Source organism: Dasypus novemcinctus, chromosome 14 (genome assembly GCF_030445035.2).
Source record: "Dasypus novemcinctus isolate mDasNov1 chromosome 14, mDasNov1.1.hap2, whole genome shotgun sequence".
NCBI classification, from domain to species: Eukaryota; Metazoa; Chordata; class Mammalia; order Cingulata; family Dasypodidae; genus Dasypus; species Dasypus novemcinctus.
Window position 1 is genome coordinate 109082302 of NC_080686.1, and position 17193 is coordinate 109099494.

At 73.9% G+C, this 17193-nt stretch overlaps 2 protein-coding genes across 4 annotated transcripts; both read right to left on the reverse strand.

Annotated features, from left to right (window-relative positions):
- Positions 1-147: 147 nt before the first annotated feature.
- Positions 148-7632, reverse strand: DGAT1 (diacylglycerol O-acyltransferase 1). Of its 3 annotated transcripts, none has more exons than XM_058276184.2 (16): positions 7348-7632; positions 4583-4670; positions 3075-3115; positions 2913-2998; positions 2789-2841; positions 2542-2647; positions 2211-2456; positions 2040-2143; positions 1919-1957; positions 1809-1850; positions 1701-1745; positions 1068-1180; positions 925-990; positions 620-707; positions 462-524; positions 148-378 (listed from the first exon to the last, which is right to left on the reverse strand). In XM_058276184.2, the coding sequence occupies exons 1-16, from the start codon at positions 7560-7562 to the stop codon at positions 199-201; spliced, it is 1575 nt and encodes a 524-aa protein (XP_058132167.1). In that variant the 5' UTR covers positions 7563-7632; the 3' UTR covers positions 148-198. The 3 variants fall into 3 exon arrangements, with proteins under 3 accessions (XP_058132167.1, XP_058132168.1, XP_071064188.1); XM_058276185.1 differs by lacking the exon at positions 7348-7632 and adding an exon at positions 5037-5068; XM_071208087.1 differs by lacking the exon at positions 7348-7632 and adding an exon at positions 4790-4891.
- A 5787-nt stretch (positions 7633-13419) lies between these two features.
- SCRT1 (scratch family transcriptional repressor 1) lies at positions 13420-16633 on the reverse strand. Its single transcript, XM_004472029.2, has 2 exons — positions 16219-16633; positions 13420-14363 (listed from the first exon to the last, which is right to left on the reverse strand). The coding sequence occupies exons 1-2, from the start codon at positions 16331-16333 to the stop codon at positions 13420-13422; spliced, it is 1059 nt and encodes a 352-aa protein (XP_004472086.2). The 5' UTR covers positions 16334-16633.
- Positions 16634-17193: the final 560 nt, after the last annotated feature.

Below are 17193 nucleotides of genomic sequence, written 5' to 3' on the forward strand. Positions count from 1 at the left end.
GCAAAGGGGGCAGGGCCACTGAGACCCAGGCCCTGGGGGCTCCTGGGCCCTCTCGGGCTCCCTGTGGCGCCTCCTGGGTCCTGGCCAGGCAGGTCACCCCGCTCACCCCCCCCCCCCCGTGTCCCCCAAAAGGCTGAGAGAGCCCACTCTGGACAGCACTTTATTGTCACTGGCCCGAGGAGGGCAGGCGGCTCCCCCTCAGGGCGCATCTGGTGGCAGTGGGGGGAGGCCAGCCTGGGGGGCCTCGTGGTGGAGCACGTAGTAGTCGTGGACGTACATGAGCACGGCCACCGGCTGCCCGATGATGAGCGTCAGCCACACGGCTGCGTTGCCGTAGTTGCCCTGGAAGAAGCGGCTCACGATCCAGGCCAGTGGGATCTGGGCGAGGGCAGGACGCGATCAGCAGGGCAGGGGTGGGAGGAGGCCGCGCTGGCGGGCGGGGCGGCGGGGCCGAGGCTCACCTGGGCCATCATGCCCGCGAAGGCCCACAGGCGGAACATGCGCAGGGGGATGCTGACCAGGTACTGGGGGGACAGGTGGTGGGGGCAGGGTCAGGGCCATCGCCACGACCACGGCCCGCCCTGAGCTAGGAGAGCAGGGAGGTGCGCGGACAACTGACCTCGTGGAAGAAGGCTGAGGCCAGGAACACGGCGGTCCTGGCCACCCACTTGCTGGTGCCGCGGCGGAGCATGGGCTTGTAGAAGTGCCTGCGGGCGCGGCCGGGGCAGGGCCAGGGAAGGGGCTGGGGTCTTGTCCAGGGACGGGGGATGGGGATGGGCGGGGCCGGGGGACAAGAGCGGAGGCCGGGGGACAAGAGCGGGGGATGGGGGACGGAGATGGGGGACGGAGATGGGGGTCGGGGCTGGAGGACGAGGGCCGGAGCCGCGCCCACCACGCCAGGCGCCAGCACGTGCCACCGCTCACCTGTTGCACCACTTGTGCACCGGGATGTTCCAGTTCTGCCAAAAGTAGATGACGGACTCAGAGTTCCTGGGGAGACAGGGAAGGCGGCTAAGACCCCGCCGCGCCCCCGGCCCCGCCCCGCCCCGCCCCTCCCGGCCACCCACCACCAGTCGCGGTAGAACTCCCGGTCTGCGAACTGCAGGAGCTCGGCCACGGCGTTGAGGCACGAGTGAAAGAACCAGTAGAAGAAGATGAGCCAGATGAGGTGGTTGGGGACCTGCAGAAAGGGGTCCAGCTTGACCGCCCCACCCCGCGGGCTCGCAGGCCCCGGCCCCGGCCCGCCCCCTTGCTCTCGCAGGCCCCGCCCCCGGCCGCCCCCCCCCCCCCCGCGCGCAGGCCCCGCCCTCCTTGCGCTCGCAGGCCCGCCCCCTTGCTCTCGCAGGCCCCGGCCCGGCCCCGCCCTCCTTGCTCTCGCAGGCCCCGCCCCCGGTCCGCCCCTTGCTCTCGCAGGCCCCGCCCCCGGCCCGACCCCCGCGCGCGCAGGCCCCACCCTCCTTGCGCTCGCAGGCCCGCCCCCTTGCTCTCGCAGGCCCCGGCCCGGCCCCGCCCTCCTTGCTCTCGCAGGCCCCGCCCCCGGCCCGCCCCCTTGTTCTCGCAGGCCCCGGCCCCGCCCTCCTTGCTCTAGCAGGCCCCGCCCCCGGCCCGCCCCCTTGCTCTCGCAGGCCCCGCCCCCGGCCCGCCCCCTTGCTCTCGCAGGCCCCGCCCCGGCCCCGCCCCCGCAGGCCCCGCCCGCTCACCGCCAGCTTCAGGAGGCGCTCGATGATGCGCGAGTAGTCCATGTCCTGCAGAGACCCGCGTCAGCGCGCGCTCGGCCCCGACCCCCGCCGCGGGGCGCCCGCGCTCACCTTGAAGGGCTTCATGGAGTTCTGAATGGTGGGCACCATCCACTGCAAAGGAGGGGGCGTCAGCCCGCGGCCGCCGCGGCCCCGCCCCCGCCCCGCGTGCCCGGCCCTACCTGCTGGATCAGCCCCACCTGGAGCTGCGTGAAGAAGAGCTGCGGGGGGCAGAGGGCGGCGCTGAGGGGGCGCTGCGGGCGGCCCGGAGCCCCGCGCCCGCGCCCGCGCCCGCAGCCTCACCATCTCCAGGATCCGCCGCAGCAGGAAGCGCTTCCGGATCCGCGGGGAGCGGGGAAAGTTGAGCTCGTAGCACAGGGTGGGGGCGAAGAGGAAGTAGTACAGGTCTGGAAGGGAGGGCGGGGCTGGCACCGCGCAGGCCTGGCGCCCGCCCGCCCGCCCGCGGGCACTCACCGCGGTGCGTCAGGTTGTCGGGGTAGCTCACGACGCGCTGCCCGGCGTCCCCGTTGACCTTGCCTCCGGGGGCGCCGGGCAGAGCGGAGGGCTTGGGGTCCGGGGCACAGGCCCCCGGGGACCACCCCGCCCCAGCCCGGGCCCCGGCCCTGGCCCTGTGCTCCCGGCACCACAGGTTCACGTCCCGGTAGGAGAAAAGCTTGAGGAAGAGGATGGTGTAGACGGACAACGCCAGCAGGCAGCCCACTGCGGACAGGGGGGGTCAGGCGCCGCCCCCAGACCCCCAGGAGGCCACCCATCCGGCCCGCCGCCCAGGGGGACAGGGGTGCACCTGGCGTGATGGACTCCACCAGGAAGGCCACGGCTGCGGGCAGGCTGAGGAGGGCGGCCAGGTTGGCCCCGTGCAGCAGCAGCCCCACCTGCTCCGTCAGGGCGCCCTGGGGCGGGCGGAGGCGCGCTCAGCGGGACCACCCACCCCGCCGAGGCCCCCAGAAGACCGCGCTGCCCGGGGCCGGGGTCTGGCTGGGCAGGGCAGCTGGCGGGGCCGGGGCAGCGCGCAGGGCGGGGGCACCGCTTACCACCGCCAGGCACTTCTCCACCTGGAACGCGGCCAGGATGAAGGCGTTGGCCACTGAGGACAGAAGCCCCGGGTCAGCTGGGCCAGCGCCGCCCGCCCACGGCCCCTCGGGGCACCCAGCTCACCGATCAGCAGGCACAGGGCGGGCCAGCTGTAGGGGTCCTTCAGGAACAGGGACACCACCTGGATGGGGTCCACCAGGACGCCATACCTGGGGGGACGGGGCCTCAGCAGACAGCGCCGCGGCACAGCCCGTGGGGCAGGGCAGGAGGGCAGGGGCCACTCACTTGATGAGGTTCTCTAAAAACAGCCGCGCGTTGCTCAAGATCTGCAAGGAACAGGCAGGCGGGTGTGGGCGGTCAGCGCCTGTCCGCCTTGGCCACGGCCCCCTGCCCTGCGCTCTGGGCACAGCAGCACAGCCTGAGTCCTGCAGGTCCCTGGGCGGGCGCCCACGAAAACACTCCACCCCGGGCTCCTGGGGCCCTGTGGCCGGGGGACACCCAGGCCGGCAGCACCCCGGGGCCAACCCCTGCTGGTGGCCCCAGCCGAGGAGTGAGGCCTCCCGGCATTGGCAGGCAGCCTGAGCAGGCCTGTGCCCCCATCCAGAGCCTGGCGCCCAGCACAAGGCTGTAGCAAGGGCCGGCACCGCGGGCAGAGGGGCCACCGGCCCTGCCTCAGCAGCCCCCCGAGTCCCACCCGAGGGTGTCCTGACTCCAGCCCTGGCCCCTCAACGCCAGCGGCACCTCCAGCCTGGCTGACCGCACGGCTCGGAGCTCGTGCAACAGGGGTCGCACGGAGGAGCTGAGCAAGCGCCACAGAAAAGCAGCCCTGGCACGGGGGCATGGGCAGGGCGGCCCCTCGCGGGGAACAGGCAGACAGGCAGGGGCCACTAAGGGCCGCTCACCCACCCCACCCTGCAGTGGCTGCCCTGCCTCAAGGAGGCCCGGCCTGAGAGCGCCCAAGGGGCCCAGGTGACAGGGGAGGTGGCGGGCCCCGGGTATGCCCACCCCACGGTCCCTGCAGGGACGGGGGAGGCTCGGGCTGGCGGAGGTCAGCGGCCCTCCCCCCACTCGGCTGCCTCCCGACAGGTCCATCCCCCCAGGAACGGCCCGTGCCCAGCCCCGGGCTTCCCAGGGCAGCCACGTCCCCCCTGCCAGGCCGCGTGCCCACCCCCCCTCCCCCAGCTGGCTGAGGCCCGAGGCAGGGAGAGGGCAGGGTGGCGAGTGCACGTGGGGCCCTGGCGAGGAGACCGAGACTCCAGGCCAGCCCAAGTGCCCGCGGCTGGGCCTTGGCACCACCCCGCTGGCTGCCCCCTTGCACCCCCGACTCCAGCTTCCTCCAGGCCAGGGCTGCGGCGGCTCCCACAAAGTGTGGCCTGAAACGCTCCGGTGGCAGCAGGTTCCCTCCCCAGACAGCAAGGCTGCACCTCTCCCGGGGTCTCCCAGGACCCGGGGGGGGGCCTGGGACTGCCAGGCTGGCCCATCTTCTCTCCCCAGCCCCACCCACAGGCATCCCAGATGCTCCATCCGCAGCCCCCACCCAGCCCGGCCCCTCCTGCTGCACGCTCTCCACAGGGGCTGCCCATGCCCAGGGCTCACGCCCACCCAGCGAGGCCGGCTGGGGCTGCCCTGGGCCCTGAGGGCACCGCCCATGCCCACCCCCAAGGCCCGCAGACCCCACGGCACTGAGCACTACGCGTCCGGCCCAGAAGCCCCAGGGGTCTGGGGTCCTCCAAGGCAGGGACGCGGGCGGGACAGGGCCTGTCCAGGGCGGCCGGCGCCCCGTGCCCACTCACCAGCATCACCACACACCAGTTCAGGATGCCGCGGTAGTTGCTGAAGCCACTGTCCGAGCTGAACAGAGAGTCCTGCGCATGGTGACACCTGGCGAGGAGAAGACGCGGCCCTGGTATAGCCACTGCCTCCCAGGGAACCCCCGACCCCGGGCGTGGGGTCCTGCACGCGCCGGGCTCCTGCCCCAGCACTGGCGGAAACACACGCACCGCGCCCAGAGGACCAGGGGTCAGGAAGGCAGCACGGGGGCTCGGGCACCCCCAGACCAGGAGCCCACCAGGGGGCCTCTGCTGGGACGGGGTTCAGAGGGCATCAGAGGCCGAGCAGGACTCCCTGGCGCGACAGATGCCGCCCAGCCCTGCCTTCTGGGCGGTCCTGGGCTGGGTGGGCCACAGGCCAGCACCGTGCTCCTGCCTGTGGCACCCCAGTGCTCGGGGCCAGAGGTCATGCCCATACCCCTGCTGGCCGTTCATGCTCCCCACACAGCCCCTGGCCGCCGTGGGAGCTGGGCCGAGGCCGGCCGCCAGGAAGCCCGGGCAGCATTGGGCAAGCCCTGGTTTTGTAAGAGGAAGGCCGGGGCCTCCTGGAGGCCCACGCCTCCCACTGCGGCGCCCCACACGCACGTCGCCCACGAGGTGGGAGGGCAACGCGGCAGGAGCACGTGCAGAGGCTCTGGGCAGGGCGTGAGCCCCGGCACCGTCAGCTGACCTTTGCCGCCCACATCCACTGGGCCGGCCCACCCCGGCCCCCCACCCTGAGCCTGGCCAGCACGAGCCCCCTCCCTCCCCTGCCCACCCACCTCCCCGCCTGCTGGGGCACCCAGGGGGCACGCAGGCAGGCCAGGGTGTCCACACAGCCCGGCATGGCCTCTCTGGGCCTGCCCTGGGCCTGGGCCTCCCCCAGGCTCAAGTCCACACTTCACCGGAGCCCTCCCCACAGCCTCCCTGGGCCCTCCGCCAGCCACCTGCCCCTCTGGGCCTTGCCCCCCCGGCTGCCACGGCCCTCTCCAGGGCAGCTGGGACGCGGGGGGGGGGGGGCGGGACACGACACAGGGCGGGTGCTGGTGCCCTCCTCGGGCAGCAAATGTCTCGGGCAGCTTGCAGGGCCCTCCGCCCCTCGAGGCTGGACGCACGTGCGAGGCTTGGCGCCAGGAGCCCGCTCCTCCCCCGGCACTGCCCCACCACTCGGCCTCAGGCTGTGCTGCCCGCCCCCAGGCCAGGGCCCCCTGGGCTCTGAAGCAGCTCAGTTAAGAGACCCCGGACCCCGGCAGGAAACCCCCTGCTGCCAGAATGCGCCAAGGTCCAATCTCGCCAGTGTGGTCAGTTCCAAGCGAACCAGAGGTCAGGCAGGGGGCCAGCACGGGGAGGCAGGGGCCAGCGCTCAGGTGCCCCCTCCCCTCGGCCTGCCACACGCCGCGCCTGTGGCAGTCCTACAGCCTGGGCCTCTTCCAGCAGCCTCGATGGGGCACCCAAGCCCTGGCCTGCAGGCACCGCCCCAGCCCAAAGCAAGGAGGCACACAGGCTCAGAGCCTGCCCCTGGCCCAGCCCAAGGTGAGCAGGAAGTCTCAGGGCAGCGGGGCCAGAAGGAAGAGGAGACAGAGGAAGGGCTGGGCCGGGCAGCAGCAGCAGGGAGGGGAGGCCGTGGGCGCAGGCCAGGGACCAGGCCCAGGAGGGCGGCCAGAGCAGCCCAGGGGGCAGGGCCAGCACACAAAGACCCAGGCCGGGCTGAATCAGCTGGGCCCTCCTCCCCCGGCCCCAGGATTCCGCCTGCCCACTCCCCGCTAACCTTGCCCCCAGCCCCTCAGCAGTAGGAGCAGAGAAAAGGCTGTGGCCAACTGGTCAGGCTGACCCGACCAGTCCCAAAGCCGGGCCCCCAATCTCACACAGAAGGACCCCAGCGGCCACCTCCGACAGAGGGCAGGCTGGCCGTGCCCGAGTTTCCTGCAAAGAAGGCAGAGGCTAGCCCCGGGAACCGCTGGGGGGCAGCTCCTGCGCGCTGGCCGGCTGCGCTCTGCACACCCCAGACCCAGGCCCACGGGTGCCAGCGCCCCTCAGGAGAGCCGAGCCCCTCCCCCACAAGCCCTTGGCACCCGCCTGCCAACCTTTGCTCGCACTGCTCCCTGCCTGCCCAGTTCTGAAGTTATCTTATCTCCCAGGTGTACTGTGAGCACCCCAGAGCACCCCAAGGCCCCCCACGCCCCAACACCTGCTGAGGAAGCCTCGGCTCCTGTGTGCCGCGTGACAGCCCAAGCCAACAATTAACCAGCTGCCCCTTGCCTTCTGCTAATCTTCACCCCTGGGCTGCTCCCTAAGAGGCCTGCGGGTGCAGGCTGAGGCGGGCCAAGGGGTCCCCAGCAGGGCACCCGCCTCCCCTGGGGCCTTTCAGCGCCCACTCCTGGTAACGCGGGCGGTAAAGAGCCCCATGCCCACCGCCAGCGGCACCGACCTCTGGCCGCGCCCCCACCCCCCAGGCCAGCTGCACCGTCTGGGAGCCTCCTTACCCCCAGGGCGCCGGCCACAGCCCTCTGCGGGCGGCGTTGGCGGGTTCCCCGCGCGGCCCTGGGAAGGAGCCCAGGACCCACCTGGTGACCGCGGCAGGTGACCCGCCCTCCCACGCCTGTTTCCCCGAAGGGCACACCGGTCCACGCGAAGTCCGGGACCAGGCTCCCGCCCTCGGACCTCCGCTGCTCCCGCCGCTCACGGGGCCGGGAAAGGTCGCGCGGGCCCGGGGTCAGGGGGTCAGAGGTCGAGGCCAGGCGCACCGTTACCTCAGCTCCCGCGGGCCGTAGCCCACGTCGGCGGCTCCGTCCTCGCCCGCAGCCGGGGCCCGCGCGTCGCCCCCGCCGCCCAAGTCGGGGCCCGCCGCCGTGTCCCGCACCTCCTCTTCCGCCGCCGCGGGCCCGCCGCTGCCGCCGCCCTGGCTCGAGTGCCGCGGGCCCGACCTCCGGCGCCGGGCGCCGCCCGCGCCACCGCGATCCCCCATATCTCAGCCCGCAGCCGCCGCGGCCAAGACCCGCGCCCGCGGCGCTCGCAGCGCCCGAGGCCCGCGGCCCCGCCTCCCGACCTCCGCCAACGGCCGCGGCCGCCCCCTGCCGGCCACCGTAGCCCGCGTCGCCAATCAGCGCACGCCCACCCCGGGCCGGCCGCCGCTTCACTCCGGGAGTCGCGCACTGGTCGGCGGTCGCCGCGCACGTCCATTTGTAGTCCGCGGGCCGGGCTCGGAGGCGGGGCCTCGGGGAGGCCGGCGCGGGGCATCCCGGGGGCTGTAGTCGCCGTGCGCGTGCGGGTGGACCGGCGCGGGGCATCCTGGGAGTTGTAGTCGCCGTGGGCGAGCGGGCCGGCGCGGGGCACCCTGGGAGTTGTAGTTCTGTGCTGGTCCGGGCCGCGGGACGTGCGGGGGTGTGGCGGGACCCTGTCTTCCTGCGGCGGGGAAGTCTCGGCGGAACACTTAGCTCCTGCGGGGCGAGGCGGGCGGAGCGAGGGCTGTGCGGCGTCCTGGCAGCTGCGCCCGCCGCCGCGGTCCCAGCTCCGTAACCAAGCGCCCCGCCGTGGCCGCAGCGCGGACTCGCCCGCGCCTGCCCCTGGCGCTCGCCTGCGGGTCTCGCTCCTGCCGCCCCGGGCCGGGCGTGCACCAGCGCGCGCACCGCCTGCTTCTCAGCGTGCGCGTTTCGCAGAGCGCACCTTTGCTGTAACCTCTCGCTGCGCGATCAGGTGTAGACGAGCCCTCTTTTTAACACGGGGACCCGTTTACCCGCGACCGGGGGGCCCGACAAGAACCCTGCCAGAGGACCGGCTGGGGAAAGCCCAGGCCCGGTAGGCGCTCCGTCCCACGCGGCGGCCCGGGGCCCCAAGGCCTCACCAGGCCCTGGAGAGGGAGCGCCCGCCGCCGGGGGTCCCCCGACAGGAGCCCGGGACGGTAGCCACATGACGCCACATGACGCCACATGACGCCACATGACCCCCACATGACCCCCACGTCCCGCCGAGACGCTCCCGAAAGGCGCCCTCTGGGGGCGCGCGCTGCCGGGGCCTGGCACGTTCCTCCCGGACCCACGCCCCCTGCCCTGCCTGAGCCAAAACCGCCTCCCGGGGCCCGGCCCTCGAGGGGCTTCTCATTCTGACAGCCAGGCGCCCCGCGCGCTCCCGGCCCCTCGCCTCGTCCACAAGGAGCCGCCTTCCACCGGCTCGCGGGGCTCCGGCTTCCAAGCTGCGCGGGCGGGCTCCGGGGCGCCGCGTGCCTGGGACGCCGTGAAGCCACGCACCACCCACCACAGCGGCGGGGTGCGGCCTCGGGCGCGGGCTTCGGGCCCTGAGCGTCCAGGCGAGCGACGTCCCCCTCGGGGTGCTCGCTGCGCCTCGGGCCCGGCTTCCCCAGGAGAGCCAGCCTCTCCTCCGCGGTGCGCAGAGCGCGCAGGGCCCGGCCCGCGGCCTCGCCGAGCCCCTGGCCACGGCCTTGCTGCCCGCCTCGCCCCGCCGCCTCTCCGCGAGCGGCCCGCGGGCACCCGCTGCGGCCGGGCCACGCCTTTCCGTGCACTGACCCCAGAGGGCGGGCGGAGGAGCGGACCCCGCAGCCTGGAGCGCAGGGCCGAGCCGGGGGGAGGCCCCTCCACACCCGCCTCCGGGGCAGAAGCGCGAGGCCGCCGCGCGCGTGCACGTGTCCGCGCGCGCTCCCGCGGGCCTCCCGTCGGCGCGCGCTCTAGCCGCCCGCGCTCCCGGTGCGAACCGCAGCACTGGAGGAGACTCCGTTGCCCGGCGACCCTGGGCACCGCAAGCCCATTGGTGGAGGACAGGATTGACGGCTCCTCCTGCCAGTAAACACAGAGAGCGGACCGCGGCGGCCAATCAGGAGGGACGGGGCGCGGCGGCCCGGGGCGGCGGGGCAGCTGCAGGGAGCCGCCGCGGGAGGCGAGCGCGGAGCGGGAAGCACCCGCCCGCCCGGGGACCCAGGGGAGCCCAGGCCCCAGCACTGGAATTGAAGGGCCATGGGCGCGGGGCCGGCTCCCGACGGCCCGGGAGTCCCGGGCGAGGGGCGGAGCGGGGGAGGCCGGGAGGGGGCCTGCGGGCAGGGCTGTGCGCGGCGGGGTGGCCTCCCGGGCGGCAGCAGAAGGGGGCGGCCGGGCCGTGGGAGCGGAGCCCGCACGGCCGCGGAGCCAGGGGCTGGCGTGGGTTCGGGGTGTGGAAGGGCCGCGGGCGGGCCCAGGAGGCCTCGCGAGCGTGGTGGTCAGCGGCCGGGGCCGCCCATTCTCCCGGACAGAGGTCGTGTCTGGAGGCTGGGGGCGCTCTCGGGCGAGGGGGGCTTATCCCGGCCCTCAGGGAGGCCACTTCCAACCTTCCAGCCACCGAGGTTCTAGCGGAAGCCGGGGCCGGGCAGTCCCGCGGGCGGGAGGTGGGCGGCTCCGGAGCCTGGGCCCGCCCTTGGCGCCTGTCCAGGTGCAGCGCCAGGCGGAGGGGCGGGTGGAGTCTCGAGGCGCGGGTTGAGCCCTCACCCTTGGCCGCGCGGGTCACCCCTGGGGCTCAGGTTCTTCACCTGCGAGTGGGGCCAGCCACGCCCAGGCGCCAGAGGGCAGTGCGAGCGCAGGGCCATGGGGCCTGGTCCCCAGGGGGGGCCGGGAGGTGAAGGGAGGTGCGGGTACCTCTCTGGTCCGGCCGTGGGAGCAGTTATGCCCCCCCCCAGTGGCGTTATCCTCCACTCGCCACCATGCACACCTCCCAGGCGGGCAAAGGCCTGGTCAGTCAGATCCCTGCTGACACTGAGAGCCCCTATCCCCTGCGGCCACCGCACCAAAAGTGCTCCCCAGAAGGGGCCTCCTAGCCCCATTCGAGGCCACTCTGAGCAGCAGCAGCCTGGCCTGCCATGGGCCAGGTGAGACCGCGTGCACCTGAAAGCTTCAGGCCCCTGAGCTCATGCCCAGCGACCTGGTTGCTGGGGGCACCACTGGGGTGGGGCCCCTGTCCTTCGGCTCTCCCCACGCCCAGTGGCCCTGTAGCCATCTCACCCGGTCTTATCCTGCCTAGAGCCTGAGGGCTGTGGGGGGCTGCGGAAGCATCTCTGCCCACTGGGCACCTGCTCCCCAGAACCAGCCCTGTCCAGCTGCCCATGGAGGAGTCTTCGGTCAATCTGAGGCCCAGGAGTGGGCAGCAGGCTGCAGGCAAGGCCCGGGCTTTACTCTCTGCCAGGCCCATTTCCTCTGATGGCATCACCGGGCACTTGTGGGCAGCTGCCCAGCCCACGGAAGCAGCAGGACCCCCGCAGGGAGAGTGGGCAGGGGCGGGGCACTCAGGGCCCAGGCTGCAGGGGATCCCTGGCCAAAGGGTGGACTTATCTGCCCCTCCGGGGAGACGCCAAGCCCGTGTCCCTGCGGCCACGGCCTGCCAATCAGCCCTCCCCACAGAGGAAGCAGCGCCCCCAGGTGAAGGGCGGCGGAGTGAGCCCCGGGTGGGGCCTGGGTCCCCTCATCCCTGGAGCATGAGCCGGACACACCAAGTTCTATCAAGAGTGGCATTTATTCTCCTCGTGGAGGTGCGGCGCTCCGGGGAGCTGGTGCTATTGTGCTTAGGAAGGAGGTCTGTCCGTCCGTCCGTCTGTCCGGCCGGCCCGGCCCCAAACGGGGGCAGAAGAGGGGCGCGGCCCGAGTAAAAATCCCGGCCAGTTCCGGGTGGGAGTATGTACAAGGCGGCGGGGCGCAGGCGGGGTGGGGGCGGGGCGGGCCGGCGGCCGCAGCCCCCACCGAGGGCCCCCGCACCTCGGGCCCTACTCGTAGAATCGGTACAAAATAGGTGCTACCTAAACGTTCCTTCTACCTGAATTCGCTAAGTCGGTTATTGTGCTGCTTCGTTATGGGGGCGGAAGGGGGCCCATGGCTTTCCACGGCGGCGGGGTGCGGGAAGGGGGAGACCCTGGCCGGCCCACGACCCTCCGGCCTTCTCCTTAGGTAGGTAGACAGGCGTGTGGGGTGAGGTGGGGGCGCCTGTGTGTGCGTGTGCATGCGGGTATGCCTGGCCCCGGCGGGCAGGCCCCAGCCCGGGAGCCGTGCGGCGCCGCGCGGGGAGGCGGGGGTAGCTGTACTGGGCCCGAGGGTCCGCCTCCGCGGGGGCGGCTGGCCGGCCCGACGCCCCAGCAGGCACCTGTTCCCCGCTCCCCAGCCCCGCCGAGCGCGGCGGCCCGGGGAGGCGCGGGCTTCGGGGCCTGGGCCTGCCGCGCCGGAGCCGGGAACGCCAGGCCCAAGCCAGCGGGACGGCCCGCGACGCCCCGGGGAGGGGAGGGAGGGGCGGGCCGGGCCTCGGGGACCGGCCTCTGCCCCTGCGTGCGTCCCGGCCCACCCGCGCCCGTCGGGCCCCTGGCGCGCACACGCATCCCCGCGGGTCGCCGCGTCCCTCGCGGACTCGGCCGCGGGCCCAGCACGCGGCGGGCGCCCCTGGGACGGCCGGCGAGGGGTGGGCGAGCGAAGGCGGGGGCTGGGTGCCAAGCCGGGCTCTGCCGTGGGGGGCGGGGAGGGGGGCGGGGAGGGGGGCGGGGAGAAGGGCTGCGCGCGGCGCGGCGCAGCGTCCCTGATGTGGGGGCGGGGCGGGGGCGGGGATACCTGATTCTCAGTACTCTAGAGGCGGCAGCTTCGCATGCAGTGCGCGTTATTGCTCTATCGTCGGCGTCGGACTAACAGGGGCGGGAGCGGGCAGCCCCGGGAGGGGACGGGGGGGCTGCATGCAGTGACGTCACGCGGCGGCGGCCAGTGGGGCGGGCCCTGGGGCGGGGTCGCCGCCGTGGCTTTGGCATAGACGGGCGAAGAGTTGGCAACCTAGTGGGGGCGGGGCCGGCCTGAGGGGCGGGGCCCAAGCCCCGGGAGGCGGGGCCCAAGCCCCGGGAGGCGGGGCCTAAGCCCCGGGAGGCGGGGCCCGGGGCGGGGGCGGGGCCCGGAAGATCCTGGAGAATCCCGAGCCCCGGGCGTCGGCGGCAGGGCTGGGGGCTCGGCGCCCCCTCCCTGGCCCGAGTGCAATGCGTTCACAAATAAAACGGACGATACAGAAAGGAAGAAACCCGACGCGTCCGCAGCCCCCCGGGGGCTTTACCCGCAAAGCGAATACAGAGAGGTGTGGCGAGGGCAGCGCCCCAGCTGCCCGCCGGCGCCTCCGCCACCGAGTGCCCGGGGGACGGGGGCCCGGGGGCCCGGGGCGGGGCGGGGTCTGAGGAGGCGGGGAGGTCCATGCGATTCGATCTGCGTCCTTAGTGCTCGTGACGGAGGGCAGAGCCCGGGGCTGGGCTGGAAGAATTCGGATTTGGCAGAGGATGCGAGGCGAGGGTGGGAGGGCGGCTCGCGCGGAGGGCCCGGTGGGGGCCCGGGGGAGAGGGTGCCGCCGCCCGCCCCCTCCGGGCGGGGAGCCCCTGCACGCCCGCCTCCCCGCCCCGCCCCCGGCCTGCTGCCGGGGAAGGCGCCGGCTCCCCGGACGTGTGGGCCGCAGAGCCGGCCCTGGGAGGCTCGGGAAGGGATGGGGAAGACCTGAGGCTCTGCGACGCAATCCAGGGGAGCGGAGGGGGGAGGAGGGCGCTGCCTCCCTCTCCCCGCCTCCCCCCGTCCTCAGAGACCTAACTCGGACATGAGGTTCGGTTCTGGGTCTCGTCGACCCTATTGCTGGGAGGAAGCCTGGGGCACCCTGGAGGGGAGGGGAGGGGCTCGGGGTGGGTCTCCCCTCGGGACCCTATTGCTTGAAGGGGCCCGCAAGGCCCCCGGCGGGCAGGGCGGGGCGGGCGCCTCCCCCATTGCTGTGAGGAGCCGGGGCGCCGGCGGGGCCGTCCCCGGGGGCCCGTATTGCTGAGAGCCGACGGGGCTGGCGGAGGCCCTGCCGCCCTAGGCCTGCACCGGGCTGAGCTGCGGCGGCGCGGCGGGCGCGGGGGCCGCGGGCCCGCCGCCGGCGCCGCCCTTGAAGCAGGCGGACTCGTAGTGCTTGTTGAGATAGGACTTGAGCGCGAAGCTCTTCTTGCAGCGCTTGCACTGGAAGTGCTTGAAGGCCGAGTGCGTCTGCATGTGCGCGCGCAGGTTGGAGCGGTCGGCGAAGGCCTTGCCGCAGTGCGCGCAGCCGAACGGCTTCTCGCCGGTGTGCGAGCGCATGTGGCCCTGCAGGAGCCAGGGCCGCGAGAAGGCCTTGCCGCACACGCCGCACTTGTGGCGCAGGTCGTGCGTGAGCAGGTGCATGGCCATGGCCGGCATGGACACGTACACCTTGCCGCACGTCGGGCAGCGCCGCGCCAGCTGGCTGTCCAGGCTGCGGTGCGTCTGCTTGTGGCGGCTCAGGTTCGACGACGTGGCGTACGTTTTGCCGCACTCGCCGCACGCGTGCCGGCCCCCCGCGCCGCCGGCCCCGGGACCCGCGCGCGCCTCGGTGCCCGCCCCCGCGCGCGCGCCGCCCCGCGACCCGGGACCCGGCCCCGCGCCGCGCGCGCCCGCCCCGGCACCCCCGCCGCCGTCGCCGTCGGGCGCGGCCGCCGAGGCCGTGGAGGGCGCGGCGGCGGCGTTGGCGTTGGCCGCCTTACGGCGCGAGCGCCCGTCGGTGATGAAGAAGGCGTCGGCCGCGTAGCCCTCGCTGACGGCCGCGTCGCCGTTGATGTAGCCGCCCGCGGCCGTGGCCAGCTCCGGGCGCGGGGTGGGCGGCGGCGCCGAGCCCGCGGCCGCCGGGCCCAGCTCTCCCCGCACCGCCGCAGCGTACATGGGCTCCGGGGACGGCCCTTTGAGCAACGCCGCCTCGGCGTCGCCATCGTAGACCGACGCGGGCCCCGCGTAGTCGCTGAGGTATCCTGCGGGAGGGGAGCGGGCCAGCGGGGGAGACACACACGGGGCGGAGGCGGGGGACCCGGGGTCCGGGGGCGGCGGGGGAGAAGGACAAAGGAGAGGAGGCCGAGGGGCCGCGGGGCAGGGAGGGGAGAGAGGAGGAGAGAGATGAGACAGGGCGCTCCCGGCCCCGCCCCCGCCCGCGCCGCCCTCGCGGAGGGGGCAGAGGCGCATCTTCGAGAGCCGCCGCCCCCCTTCCGCGGAGCTCAAGGTCAGGGGGGAGGGGCGGCGCTTCCCTCGCCCTCCCTCCTCCCCTCCCCCTCGGGTTCTCCCCACTTCAGCAGTTTTCCCTGATTACGCAATACACTGCAGCCGCACAAAGCGTCGGCCGCCAGGCTCCTGCGCCCCTGCTCCCGGCCCCCCGCGCCCGCGCCCAGCCCGGGTGCTGCCCCCCTCAGGGCCGCTAGGGTCCCCACAAGCCCCGGAGACTCCCACCTCCCCACCCCACTCTGGCCCTCGCCAGCGCCCCCCACCTCGCCCCCAAGTCCCCATCACTCGCTGGACTTGACCCTGCCCTTGCGGTCCTGGCCCAGCTCCGTCCATCCTCTTGCTTCTGCCCTCCAACCCCCTGGCGTCCCCCACCCTCGGCCCCTACCCTGTTCCGTGTTGCCCTCGCCCCCCTGGCAGGGGCCTCCCCAAGCCTGCTGACAGGCGACTGGGAGCCTAGGAGGAGGGAGCGCGCTTTCCTGGGACAGCACCTGGCCACCCCATCATCCAGGCCTAAAATGGATCTGACAGCCTTACAGTGCCAACGACACCCTTGCCCTGCGGGCTCTGCCTCCTCCGGGGTAGCCCCCAGGCCCCCAGCCCCAGGTGGACCCAGAGCCTCCTCCCAGTTTGGGCTGCAGGCCCATGGCCACACACCATCACCCACCCAAGGGTGGCACATGCAGGCGGCCGGGGCTCGCTCTGGCCGGATCGCCAGCCACATGGTTGCCCAGCAGCCCGGGAGTCACATGGCCCGAGCCGCGGCACACAGGCAGGCACACACTCACAGGGTCACACACAAGCGCACACGGTCACATGGCCACATGCAGTCACATGGGCACACACAGGCTCACACACGGGCTCACGCTCCTGCAGGTCACACTTGTTCTGCCACCACACGCTGCTGGCGCTCCGGCCCCCTAGCCGGCATGCTCGAGGTTGTCCTTGAACTTGGGCATCCTGACACAAAGCTTCCCCCGCCTCCAGCACTCGGGCCTCCCCTGCCCACAGCCCATGAGCCCATGCCCTTCTCCCTGACCCTGGCTTCAGCAAAGATACTGCTGTCACCTCTGCCGGCACATTGGCCCTGACCAGTGGGCAGCCCCCACTGGGCCTCGTGCTGCTCCCTGGGGCCCCCAGCATTCCCCAGCTGGCCCTGGCGGGGTCCTGGGGATGCAGCCAAGGAAGAGCCGAGGGCCCGGCTGGCCCGGTTTCCCAGTGTGAGTCTGCATGGGCCTGCACAGCTAGGTGCTGTCATGCCGGCGGGTGTCTGGCCAGTTGTTTGTCCAGGCAGGGGTAAGGGTGTGGGCAGTGTGTGCCCAAGGGTGCCTCCTGCTCCTGGCCCTTGTTCCCACCCTCTCCCCCGTGCCAACGCGCTCCCTTCCCAGCCTGGGCCCTGCTCTGGGCTGCCTCTGCGTTCTCCCTCCCCATCCCCCTCCTCTCTCCACCGACCCGGCTCCAGCCACTGCCTGCTGCCATTTCGGTGTCCCCTCGGGTCTCTTTCCCCAGGACCCCCTCCCACACACACACACACTGGCCCTCCGCCCCCTCCAGCAGTGCCCCGGGCCCTCGGCCCCAGCCTCAGCCCCACTCCCGAGTCCACCCAGCTCGCACCTTTCTCGTGCAGTCGCACGCCGAGGTCGCTGCGGGCGCGCCCGTAGGAGCTCTCGAGGTCTGCCGAGGAGAACGTGTCAAGTTTGACCTTCTTGACCAGGAAGGATCTGGGCATGGTTCCTGCAGGGCTCCGGCGCTGAGGGCCTGCGGAGCCGGCGCGCGGGGGGGCTGCGGCCGCGGCGGGGCCCCGTCACCATCCGAGAAGCAGCGGCAGCGCGGGCGCCCGCTCTGGCCTTTGGCTGCTGCCGCGCGAGCGCCGTCTTCTCTCCTCCTCCTGACCCTTCTCCTTCCTCCCGTCCTCTGTCCTTCCGTCCTTCGTCCTTTTCTTCTCTTCTCTTCTGTTCTCTTCCGTCCTTCCTTGCTTCCCTCCTCTGGTCCCGGCTTCCCAGCCCGCAGTGCCGCCCCTGGACAGGCGGGGGAGGAGGCGGGGGGGGGGGGGCGGGGAGGGGGAGCGGCTCCGTCCCGGGCCCAGAGGCTGCTGGTGGGTGCAGGGCTGGCCCGGCTCCGCGGTCCCCTTCCCCTCCCCCCGCCGCCGCGGCGGGGCCTCAGTCAGCGGCCCCCCATGCCCCCGCGGGCGGCGGCGCGGAGCGCGGAGAGCGCGGCGGCGGCAGCGCCGGCAGCTTCAGCACCGCGGCCAGCTCCGGCCCCGGCAGCACCGCGGCCAGCGCCCGGGCGCGCTGAGCCGGCGCGGGCGGCTAGGGGCCGGCCGCGGGGGCTCCGCCGCGGGGCGGGGGTCCTCGGCGGGGGTCTCGGAGAGGCTGGGTTTATTGTTCTGCAGCCGGAGCGAGCGGCGGCGGCGGCGGCGGCTGCGGGCGGGGGGCGGGGGTCCTCGGGGGGAGGGGTGCGCGGGGAGGGCGGGCCGAGGGAGAGGAGGAGGGAAGGACGGGGGCTCCGGGGGCGGGGCTCGGCGCTCGGACTGCTCCCGGCCCGGCCTCCCGCGCCCGCGGCCGCCTCTGCCTGCCCCCGGCCCGGCCT